This window comes from Cryptomeria japonica, chromosome 6 (genome assembly GCF_030272615.1).
Source record: "Cryptomeria japonica chromosome 6, Sugi_1.0, whole genome shotgun sequence".
Classification (NCBI taxonomy): domain Eukaryota; kingdom Viridiplantae; phylum Streptophyta; class Pinopsida; order Cupressales; family Cupressaceae; genus Cryptomeria; species Cryptomeria japonica.
This window is the reverse complement of record NC_081410.1, coordinates 426819691-426832597: the sequence shown is the minus strand read 5'-3', so window position 1 is coordinate 426832597 and position 12907 is coordinate 426819691. Positions and strand designations below refer to the sequence as shown.

The following is a 12907-nucleotide window of genomic DNA, read 5'->3' as shown; positions in this document are numbered from 1 at the left end:
AAGCATCATTTAGATCAGATTACTTGTCTGATTTAGTCATCCAACTAGGGCAAGATTCATCCCAAACAAATTGCTGTAGTACAGGTCCAAATTCAATGATTCTGTTATCTGAGTTTTAGCCTTGCAAGGAATAGAGATCGCTGTCTCAGATGACTGGAAGTCCCTCAGCACAATGGTTATAAGTTTTCCAAGCTTTCGCTCTGCTAGAAGACCACTTCGCTCAGCTAGAAGACCAGATGACAAATTCGCTGTAGGAAGTCGCTGAAATGCTTGATGAAGAATTCGCTTGAGAATGGATTTTTGCTTGTGATTGAATGATTTGAAACTAAGATGAATCTTGTTATATACAAGATTCATCTTTACATTTTTCTCCAAGTCGGCTAAGACTCTCTTTTAAATTACATTCATATTTCACTTTAGCGCCCAATTTGGGTCCAGATTTAGATGCTTTTACAAGTTACATTAATACAATTTTGGGCCCAGCCCAATGGAGGTAATTTGCTCATATTTATGTTTATTTAATTTGCACTTATAATCCGATTAACAGTTTGATCTCATTTGCAAGGTCCCACACCTTGACATCATTCCAAATTTCCATGTTTCGCTAGAATGCTAAAATAACTTTAGCAAGGGTGCGATTTCATGTGAGAATGCTAACTCTGACCATAGGCCAAATCCATGACAATATGAATGATGTCTTGGCCAAACAGAGTCATCAAACCTATGCGCAAAAACATCACTTTCCAACAATATAACAATGATTGTGTAGCATTCAAGTCCTTTTATAGTGACCCCTCACTTGTAACCTTTTCACCTTCTGAATGTATAATAACTTAAAAATTACTTTTCTTTTTACTTTCCCTTTGTCACCCTCTTTCACTTTGTGCATCTAGGATAAGTAACTTGAAGCTACTTTTAGTTTCCAAACAAATATACACCTAACAAGGTAGAATGCCTAGTGTTGAAGTTCATTATTATTATTGAGCATTAAACAGTTCACTACCCTTGAATTGCTTTATCCCCAAGTGCTTGTGATTCTAATTTGATACACTAGAGAGATGCTACTTACACAAAAATGAATAGTGTCCCCCGGGAATAAACCCCTATTTTGCAAAGACAAGGATGTGCAAAGGGGTAGCACGACAAGGGCAAAACATCCTCCAACTGTCTCCTTGTGCAGCACTCACAGGGGCACCCATCCCCAGGTTGGCCATGTATATGTAGAGACATATCTAGGATGTTCCCCATTAGGGAGAGCATTTGAGGATGCTCTGTTGTCCTCAACACACCTGAGGGACCTACAAGCATACCTTGACCCAAGGGCCAGCAAAACGTCCCCACATCTTCCTAAAAAAAGTCAATGAAGCAAAAAAAATTCAAAAATACGAACCAAACATGAAAGGAGCTCACTAAGAACCCCAAGCCTAAAAAACTTATAAATATGTTAATCCACACTATTGCAATCATGAAAAGAGAAAGAGGAAGAAGAAGCCCCCATAGACTGTAAAAAATGTCATTTTAACATTAAAAAAAGGTTAACGCACTATAATGGTCTTTGTGACCTCTAAGGCTTTAACTTGGGCTTGGTGGCTGCCCCTTGGCCCTAGTGGAGATTGCCACCCCTGGAGTCATACTCTAATTTTAAACTTTGGGTTTGACAAATTAATCTTAATTCCAAGTAATGCTACTTTGTGTTAGTAAAATGATTTAGAAAGTAAACATAATTATCTTAGTGAAAAGAGCTTGGATTGCATGAAAGTAGATCAGCGCTGCAACTTGTTGGGGACCTCTTAGTCAAGTTCTATCCTCTAGTACATCCATTACTAAGAGAGACTCTGGTGCCTACTATTCTGGAATCTATTTTTATTCATTTGACGAGTAACTCTGGAGATATTACTCTTTTTTCAATTGATGAACAGCAGCAGCAGTACTGTGGAAACAATGCATTTGCTTAGATTTTTTCCAACGTCACTTACATTGAGACATTAAATAGTGCAAACAATGAACCTAAAATGTCTAACAGTGGAGTCTTGGTGAAGACATTAAGATTTGTTATCTCTAATGCACAATTGTCATACAACAATATAGCTTCGTACAAAATTCAGTTTCTTTTACTCATTGTCAACATAAATGTTAAATTGCATTTTCTATTACAATGTATTGCAATAATTTTCAAATGTTTCCCCATGTCTCAAAGACTTTGTGGAACACAGAAAACAAATGAGCTGAGAAGCTCTATAATAAATGGTTCATATGCACAGCACTTTCTGAAGATTTTGCAAATGGGATAGCAAGCTAGGTAGTCTTGATTGTGAGGGAAATTCCATGGTTAAGTGCCCTTAAACCAAAGTAGTATTAGGATGAGTGATCTCTTGAGAAGACCCAGCGCTTCACCCCTCTAACCATCACCTAGATGCAATGAATGACAAGTGGACCATTCATGATCATGAGTTATTGTTGTGACGTTTTCACATATCGCCCCATTGCAAATGGGGACCCATGTTTTTTTTGCTTTTTAGGGTTTGTTTTTTGGTCTTTTAGGGTTTTGTTAGTTAGCCTTTGCATTTTGAGTGCTGTCGGGGAGATCAATAGGATAGCAAGTCCAGCTTGAGTGATGTCCTGATCCTGAAATTTGGCTAAGTCTGAATGACCTGATCCTGAAATTTGGCTAAGTCTGGAATGTCCTGATCCTGAAATTTGACTAAGTCTGGAAACTGAAAAACCTCAAAAAACTAGATTTTGCAATATAACTCCTGGAGGTCTGAAACCACTCTCAAACATCCTGAAAGTATATATGGAATATAACTTAAAGTATAAGTCTTATACTTAAATGTTATATTCCATAAAAATTATCCTGATAGAGAGTTCAAAAAGTCAAATTTCGCTCCTGTCCTTCACTGAGGATCCAGAGCAAATTTCGCTCCTATCCCTCTCCAAGGGACCAAGGCAAGGCGCTCCTGTCCCTCACCAAGGGTCCAGGGCGAAAAGGCTTATTTGAGTCATTCCTGACCTTGTTTGGTCAAATTGAAACATCAAAGGCATGGTGAAGGACGAAATGAGCATGATAGAGCATCCAGACTTGATCAAAGACAATGAAATGATGGAGTTTTTGTCTACAAAGGTAAAAGCGCTCCTGTCCCTCAGCAAGGAACCAGAGCGATTTTCTAACAAGGCAAATATCTTGCAAAGTTAAGGCAAGTTTTGTGTTGGAGATGAATGAAAGAGGACATAATCGGTCCATCGAAGATAATTTTGAAAGTTAGCAAGACATAAGTGAGCTCATAATTGCCAGGGCGCTCCTGTCCCTCACCAAGGGACCAGGGCGAAAAACACATTAACAAGCCTTCCTCCCCAAATTGGGACGAATCCAGGTCAAGGCACAAGATTGGAGTGATATTTAAAAATGCTTCAAGGAAGAATGGAGTTGCAAGGACCACAAAATTCGATGAAAATGGGCTAGGGCGCTCCTGTCCCTCTCCAAGGGACCAGAGCGAAATCTTCAAGTATGCCTAAACACTTAACGTTTGAAATACTATATCTTGTTTCCAGGACTCAAGATAGAATGGAGAATCATGTTTTATGCCTTGAGGGTAATTGGAGGTTGATGTGGTCAAGAATTTGTACAATAAACTAAAAGGCGCTCCTGTCCTTCACTAAAGGACTAGGGCGATTTTTATAAAATCAACAATTTCCCTCCGAGATTATGCTAAGGCAAAATTGAGCAAGATTGGAAAGGTCTTCTAAATCATGATGAACAAAGGTTTGACTCCAAAAACTTGATGATCCTAGGCCAAATGCAAAAGGCGCTCCTGTCCCTCACTGAAGGACCAGAGCGAAAATCTCTAGAACATCAATTTTGCCTTGCAAAAAAACGAGCTGAACATGCACTGAAGGGACAAAAGGGATCATTGCTAGCCCCACAACGTGAATTGGCAATTAAAAAAATGAAGGATTGAGGACAAAAGTGAAAAGGCGCTCCTGTCCCTCTCCAAGGGACCAGAGCGAAGTTATTGGCATTCACTATTTTCTACTTGGGCGTTAATATCCTCCAAATCGCATGAAATGCCAAAATCATCAACTTCGAAATATTTGAAAAAATTAATTAAATTGGCATTTAATAAAGGCGCATGGGTATTTAATAATTAATTTTAAGCCTTGGAAGATCGATTTTTTTTAATTATTATTAAGGCATTTAAAATTAATTTTTATTGAATTAAAATTAAAAAAGGGAGCGCTTGAGGTATCATTTTTATTATTTTATTAAGTCGGCCTTTTCTTTTTTAATTTTATTTATTTTTTTGGCCTATTTTCATCAAGTCGGCCTATGGGGAGGTGAAATGGTGAGCGCTCTATATATTTGGGTGTGTTTGTTCATTATTCAAATCATTCACTCATTATTTCAAGTGAGATTTGGAGGGCAAAGAAGAAGTGCGAAAGCTGGCCTATTTGGAGCAAATTTTCCTCAAGTGTTGAAGACTTAAGGTGGTGGAGTTGATGCTTGTGAAGACTAAAGGAAGCACATTTTGCTAAAGGGAGTCTTGATCTACATTTTGCCTAGCAAATTCACCTTATTTTTGCATCTTTTTTTAGAATTAATTCTCAAGTGGAGGTATGGCAAGATCATCCTAGTCCCAATGTTGAAATTTTGAATTTTGAACTTCAAGTTTTGAAAATTGCGTAGTTAATTAGGAAATGATAACTCAAGATTTATCATGAAGTTTCCTAATTAAAATCTTGAATCTTCCTTTTAAAGTTTAATTTTTAGATTTCAAGATATATTACTAATTTTGAAATGTTGTGTAGGTATCAAGATGGCGACTCCAAAGCCCGGAGGATCTACATGTCGGCAGGGTCTCATCGAGGACGATCAAGCAAGGACAAGGGCGACCTCCTCCAGCCTAGCATCGACAAGGACGGCCTTCTTTGGACTAACGTCATCAAGGGCGACTTCTCCAATCCAGTATCCCAAGGCGAGTTACATCAAGCGTCCTGCACATCAAGGACACAAGAAGTTAGAACAAGGGTTCGTTGAAGAAGCAGATAGTACCAGATGAATTAATTAAAGCTAGCTTCTCAACAACATCAAGTTGAATATTTACAAAGTTACAAGTGTCAGACGAGGTGGCATCCTAGTCATCACTTCTCCAGTCAGTGTGGTCCACCTCAGCATTTCCAGATTCAATGTACCTAACTCATGGAAGGTGGCACAAACTCCGATGTACCTACCCCAGCTATCCATTGGTGGAATTTTCTAGAGAGGACATGTGTCCAAGCAATACAATTTTATCATTGGTCAAGCATTAAATGTTATGTAATGGTTGTAACAAACCCTAATTAGGGTTTTCATTGTTGAATCTTGGCCATTGATCTCGAATTGATCTAAGCCATCGAATTGTATTGAGGGCACTATATAAACCCCGACTCTTCATTTTGTAAAGGGAATGGATAAGAGAATATAGTTGGAAGCAGTTAGAAGACAGATAGAGAGTAGTTAGAAGGTGATTAGCTAGTTGATAGAATAGCAATTAGAGTAGAGTAGAGAGAGAAGGCAAAGATTGTTGCCAAGATGTTGTTGTAAAAGACTTGTAACTTCATTGAAGAAATGGTGAAATTTATGGGTCGATTCGACAATTTGCATGGTCTTTATACTTCTCATATTTGATTTCATGTTATTAGATGAGTGGAAGAAATGTGCTTGATTGATGGTGGAATTCGTATATCCATACTACTAGTAGTTTGTTGATTGCAGACTTGCCTTGTGTAGTCAACTGGAATCATTCAGCTTAAGCTTAACTTTAATTGTCGCTTCTTCATTGATATGCATCAACCTGATGGTGTCTATGCCTGCAGGGATGATTTGAACATCATAAAGCTTTCCTTCGAAGATCGCACTAACCTTGTGGAGATGGTCCTGGGATGTCAAAACAAGACTTAGTTAGAATGTCATCAAAGATCATTCATTGCTCCTACATTCTTAGTATTAGAATTAGATCCTTTCCTCACCCTCCTCTTTTTTCCTTTTTTCAAATTAAAGCTAGTGAGAGCTTATGTTCCAGCAATATTCAAAGCAGATCAGACGTTCAATCATCAAATGTAAGTCCCCTTGTGATTCCAGCAAATCACATCATACCACAGAGAGCTTATCCACACGTAGAGATCCTACATCAAAGAACCTTGGAGTCATCCTGATTGATCCTTTTTCGCGATATCTTCAGCAATCAGAGGCTTTATTCAAGAGAGGATAAGGTACCCTTGGGTATTTTATTCTGTGTTTGATTGTGTACAAAATACACGTCAACAGTTATGGGTTCATAGGACCCACTACGTGGAAATATGAATCAATTAAGACTAACTCAAAACTACATGATTGAATCTCAATAAACCATCACATAGCATCATACACTATGGAAACACCACTTAAATGAAAATGAATGAGCGAGGAAGTTCTATAATGAATGGTTCATAAGGCACACACTTGTTGAAGGTTTCTGCAAATGGTTAGCAAGCTAAATGGGCTTGATTGTGGGAAAACTACATGGTTGAGCATGCTTCAGTTGTACTACTACTAGGATGGACTGCCTCCCAAGAAATCCTAGTGCTTCAACCTTCTAAGCATCACCTAGATGCAATGAGTTCTGAGCGGCTATTCATCATCATGGAGATGGGTTCTTTGGAAGCAACTACTGATGAAATATGTTTTGATGGAGATAGACTCAAAACTGCATAGTTGAATGTCAACAAACCATAACATAATTTGATACACTACAGAAACACCAGTTGCATGAAAATCAAAATATTTAGATAGTAAGATTATAAGAGGCCTTTTAGAGTCAGCTTAAATGTCCTTTCAAACCGAGCTTCCATGGGCAACTCAAGAGTGTATACAACCTTTTCCCCACATGCCACAATCCTATAAAGCCCGTTGTTTCAAGACCCGACTTTTTTTGTTACCTTTCTTGTAAGAAAGTTTTGCTTATACGCTGTAACTAAAAGAAGACCCAGTCACATACCTCAAACTCACTCTACCTTCAATATTAGCCCTATTGAAATTTCATTATGCCTTAAGCTACCTTCAAGTTCTCCTACTGTTGCTACAAAATATGTTAATTAAATGAAATCATATAAAATTGACACATGTGAATCTTTAATACAACAATCAATCAGTAAAGGGGAATAATTAGCCCTTAGGGATAAACTAGACGGGCAAGCCATAGGAGAACATGGATGAAGCCTGCCAGCTCAATTCCCCTTGATTTAACCCCACATGGATGGAGGATAGGACGGAGGTAATAATTGTGGGCGTTAGGACTTCACTTTGTGGGTCCCACCAAGTATTGGTTTCTCCTTTTATAAAAAATAAAATAAATAAAGGGGGATCATTATCATACAATGACTTAAATGGTGACATACTAATCAATGTATGAAATATCGAATTCTACCAATTCTCCATCAAATGCAACCATTTTGGCCATGCAGTTTGTCAATCTGCAATATACATTTTCAACTCTTAAACACTTCTTAAACGTTTGTTTGTCCATCTGTTTGTGGATAATAGCTACTACTTGGAGTTAAATCAGTCCCAACACATTTAAACTACTTCATAAAGCTACTGGTAAATATCAGCTATTGACCAATGATAATGTTCTTCTGATGATAATACAACCAATAAATACACTAAATAAACAATTCAGCACCTTCTGAAGCTTTATGAATGTTTGCAATATAAAATGGCCATACTTTGCCCACTGATCAACCACTACATGAATTTTTCTTCACGCCTATAGCAAGGTAAACAAAAAATGCTATGCTAGTAGATTCCCATTTTTTGTTGGAAATAGGCAAGGGTTGCAATAAACGTGGGTTTCTCATATTCTCCTTTTTTATTCCTTTGGCAGGTTTCACATGAAGCAACAAAGCTTCTTACAGCTCATTTAACTCCTCTATCAAAACACCTGCTTCTTATGCTTGTTGGCAAGTTTTTCACTGAAGGCACTCAACGCTTGTCCAACATTGTGTTGCCACCAAAGAGGCCACAACACCTTCTGCACCAACAACAGGGTAGAATAAAGGAATCAGAGCTCCAAAACTGTGTAGCATCACACGAGACTTCACAACATCTCCCCTACCACCTATGATGAAGAACAGGCATGACCAACAATCATTTTCTATCATATTGGATTGTAACCCAATGGTATTTATGTCATGAGGTTGTGATAAGTAGAGTGATAGAAGCGGTACAGGGAAGAGATAGATGAGATAGGGAGTAAAGCAGAGAAATAAGCATTCAGGATGTAATTAAGTTAACTGTTATATATATGATATATATAGAGTCAGTTAGGAATATAGTGTGTCCATATGTATGTGAAATTGACAAATTGTGAATACATGTACCCACTTCTTTGTTAGTTTTTGAGAATCACATTCTTCTAGTACCTACATTTTAAATTTTCTATTGGATACAAGATGTACCATATATGTTACTCTTATGACAAATGCTATCATCTAGTGTAAATCAGCCCCTAACCACCTGACAATAGGCTTCTGAGTCCCTTTGAGAGTAAAACAGCATTGACAACAGGCTTTACTATTCTTCCTTACTGTGCAGCAACTAAATTAAGAGGGAAAATTAATTTTCACGGTACCTTTTGATTTCTCCTTTGCTGGCAAGCTGGTTTTGGGTATACTTCCTTCTGGAAGTCGACACCTAACCAGCTCACAATAGGCTTCTACTTTCTGAACAACTTCCTCAAGAGAAGTGAGCTTCAAAACCTTGACAACCAACTAATGCAGTTTTTAAATCCATTAATTTACATCAAAACTTCCTTTAATGGAGATATGTATTCTCCACCAAAAAGCAGCTTTGAAAAATTTCCTAGAATGGCATGTGACTGTTCCTTGTTACTTAATTTTTTTTTTATCGGGAAGTAATCTTTTTGTGTGTAGTCACAAAAATTACAATATAACATTGTGAAAAATTTGTCAATATGAGCTATTTCAGGTTGATAATATGCATTATCCTGTTCTTGTTCACCCTCAACAAGGCCTAATCCATTTGCAACCAATCAAATGCAGGCCCATTAAGATACAAGGTGGTACATTAAATATTTCCGAAATTGTCCGAGGTTTCAGTCAAAAGGAACATAATAGCTTCCCTATCCATGCTCTGGGGTTAATCTATTCACTCACCCTATCAAGAAAAGTAGTACACATTTTCTCAATCAATTTATTAAATTTCTTGATCATTCCTGTTTTTTTGAAAAATCCCCCTAGCAACAGGCTTTTGATTTCCATCTTGCTGATTAACCTCTATCCTCATGTCTCATGCCCTCATACCTTCCCTTTTATGCCATTCCCATCTCCTCTTTTGCTCCTCTCCGTAAGCACAATCAATGAACAAACAACTTTGCTCAGCTCACGCACATAATTTCTTTCATTTCTTCAAAAAGAGATTTAATGACTTACTCTAGTGATAATAAAAACAATTTAATCTAGATTACATACAATGGCTAGAGGAATCCAGCATTGGTGCTGTCAAACAATGCAAACAAAGTGGATTTGGTACCATCTATTGTGATCCAAAATGGATTGCTGCTGAAATTGAAGACAGAAATGCTGATAACCGATAATGCTATGAACATGTGTATTTGAAAACTGACACAGATAAAGATTAGGAAATCTGAAAATTGTAGATAGAGAAACCAATTCTGACACTCTAGAGAAATAAAACTATGCAACTGATGGATATAAGTCTAAGATATCAAATCTGCAGGTACTGGAAAACCAGAATTAACTCTTTTTCTAATGGCAAGACAGAAAAGAAAGCTAGGACAAAAAAACATCCCTGAGAAGGTGTAGACGCCAACTCAAGCTGAATCCAAGAAAATATGGATGCTGTCTTGGCCACATAAAATCAACAGCCCTGCAATTAAGAGCTTCCTTCCCCAAAAAACAACGTTCTTACAGCCTACATGTCTTTTTACAATGAGTTCCTCTGTTTTGCATGTGGGATTACTCAATGTTACTTTTATAGTTCCATTTTTTATGAACATTTTCACTTTATGCATGTTATAAGTATCTTAAAACTATTTCTATTTTTCTATCTAAAACAAAATTACACCTAATGAAGCAAAACTCCAAATCGGTGCAAGAGATTCACCATTTAGTGCTCAAGCTTATCATTATTGATCACTGTAACAAAGGTCGATAATCTTCAGGCTGGAATCTTAATTATCAATATTCTTTGCGCCCTACTACAGATCCTTATGTAAGAGTTTACGAGTTTCACTTGATTTGCTTGCACATTGCATTTCTAAAGTTTAAATACTTCTGAAAAAGCAACATAATATCATACAGTCTACTTTATCTAGTACATTTCAACAAATGCAGTAAAGAAAGTGTTATGCATAATAAGAAGGTTGTAATTTGTGGTGTGCATAAAAGTCTTCAGGCTTCAGAGATCTGAGTACAACACCTGAACCATTGAATTGAACCTGTGTGCACTGCTTGAAAGCTTCAACTGGAATGAACTTCCTCCAGTTGAAATGTTTGAAGCTCGATTGAATGGCCGGCTAGTAGCAGGTGAATGTGTCAACACCCAATCATCAGCTGCAGCAAGAGCAGCAGTGTTCTCCTCAATACGTTTTAAGTTGGCATCCAATGCTTGTTCCACACTAGGTCTAAACAGCTTTAGGACAACAGGACAGAGTGCAATGCCCTGAGCTTCCAGCAAAGAGCAATGACCTAAGGCTATCTGAACACATTCCGCAGCAGCTCGAAGTCCTCCAGCAGCTGCTGAAGAAGCAAGTGCATGCCTCTTCACAAGGAGTGCAAATTCCTCAGTTTGTTTGCTAGCCCACATTACAAGCTCTGACGCATATGCTGATTCCTCTCCAAAAACAACTGAAGAATCACTTGCAGCTTGTGCAATAGCAGAAAAAACAAGTTGTGAAAGGGCCGCAGTATATGCACCACCATAAGAAGTACTGGATGGTCGTAAACCTTGCATATTATACTGAAGCCGTTGGTAATGAGCATTAAGTAATAATGTGTGTGCACGAGGACCATCACCAAGTCTTTTGAGTGCAGATATTGCAGCACGAAGTTCAGCACCACGAGTGGATGGTTGGTGAGCAGCATCAGCAAGCTGCTCAGCAAGCCGACGTCTACAATCAGCAATAGAATTGTCCAATAAAGTGAGTGCAGTTGGACTCAAACTCCCCTTCTGTTGTGCATCCGCAGCTACTTGCTGACCTTCATCTAGGGCAGCCAAAGCTTCATCTACTCTTCGTTCTGCTAAAAGAACATCCAGAACATCAGGAAGTTCCAAGGACCATCTCTCTAATTCTGAAATCTCATAATCTTCGGAGGCAGGAGAGTCCTGAATTGAGGAAATCCCAGAACTATTTGATAATGAATTCATATGAACACCCTCTGCGAGTCCATGAATTAAGGCAGCCTGAGTAGAAAGTAAATTTCTAATTGAAAGCAATTCACCCTCCAGGTCTGATATCTCTTTCGAAGTGCTGCAATAACCAATTGTTAATGTAATTTGTAAACAACAGCACTACATAGTATAAAATTGCAATTAATAACCACATGTTTAAAAGCCACAAACTGATCTTCAGTGAAGAAAACAACACTATTTGATTATTTAAAATTCAAATATGAAGATCAAATTAATGTGTTTCTAGAAAAGGCCCAGCAGTTAAAGAATCAGTGTTCTATCCTTCAGGCATAAGAAAACAGAGGGATGATCCAAATCAAAATCCCGTTCATTATATCTTATATTCCTAAAGGCCTAACTTAAAAACAGGGTTAATTATTCAATAGCATACTAATAATGCTTCATTTTTCATTTATCTCAGTTATAAAAGAACTTTTCAACCCACTATTAGCATACCCAATACAATTTCTTTTGTAAGAGCATATCCCTTGAAACAAGCATGCATTTGGCATTTATATATCACATAATGTGTTGAAGTTGTCCCCCCTTTTTAATTTATAACATAACAATACAAGACAAGCATTCCATTATATCATCTTTTATTGTACATCAAAGTGATTAGAAACAATACCCATGATGTATCTATGCATAATTCATTAGTAATATGACCGTACAAACTGAGCATTTTGGACTTCAAAATCTAATCAGATATTAGGTAAATGCTTGCCTCTATTTCCAATTGCACAAGCATGCATCAGAAACCATTGGGATAGGTATTTCTAGACATAAATTATCAGGAACAATGGCATCTTTTGCAGCTACTGCAACATTTGGAGAATCATTTTCACAGTTGCACTATTGGGGGACACTTTGCCACAAACAAATGTGCAAATCAACAACGTGCAATCTCTAATCACTGCCTCATGGCCTACAAATTTCTGTATTACTGGTAGCCCAAAAAGACAACCCCAAATTTCTCTTTTAGTGCACCTTCTAAATTTGAGGCCTTGAAATTTGTATTATGCCTCATTTGACTAGAGTCCACATCTTGAAAAGCCTTACTCCCTAATCTGCCCTTCAGTGATGTTACAGAGAATATAAAATACAGTTATTTATTTGCTGATTCCATAAGCCTAAGACCGGAAGATCCTCGTATCCAAGGTCTTCCCTATTGTAACTGGTTTGGCAAAAACTTGTGATAGTAAAAAATACATTAATTTACAAAATAAAGTCGAAAAAAAATGCAAAATAGTATCAAAAAGCATACTAAAGGAATTTAATGCTTTCATAGCTAGGAAGATTGTTGGAAAAATGTGGTCGGATCCACATCCTGAAAAAACAACAAACTTTTTGTTAAAAGAAAATAAGTTTTTCCTGGATGGAGAGTTGTTAGCAAAATGACAACCAGAGAGAAACTTGCCAGCTGATTTTGACCCACGAGGGCCTTACAAGTTGGCAAGTTAG

The 12907-nt window shown here is 37.5% G+C and overlaps 1 protein-coding gene across 1 annotated transcript in view; it reads right to left on the bottom strand.

Moving 5' to 3' along the window:
* LOC131043029 (exocyst complex component EXO84B) overlaps positions 1 to 12907 on the bottom strand; it is a 55132-nt gene that overhangs the window by 14998 nt on the left and 27227 nt on the right. Inside the window, exon 3 of the mRNA XM_057976392.2 lies at positions 10472 to 11522. Coding sequence (XP_057832375.2) covers positions 10472 to 11522 — 1051 coding nt within the window. The remainder of the gene's footprint in view (positions 1 to 10471; positions 11523 to 12907) is intronic.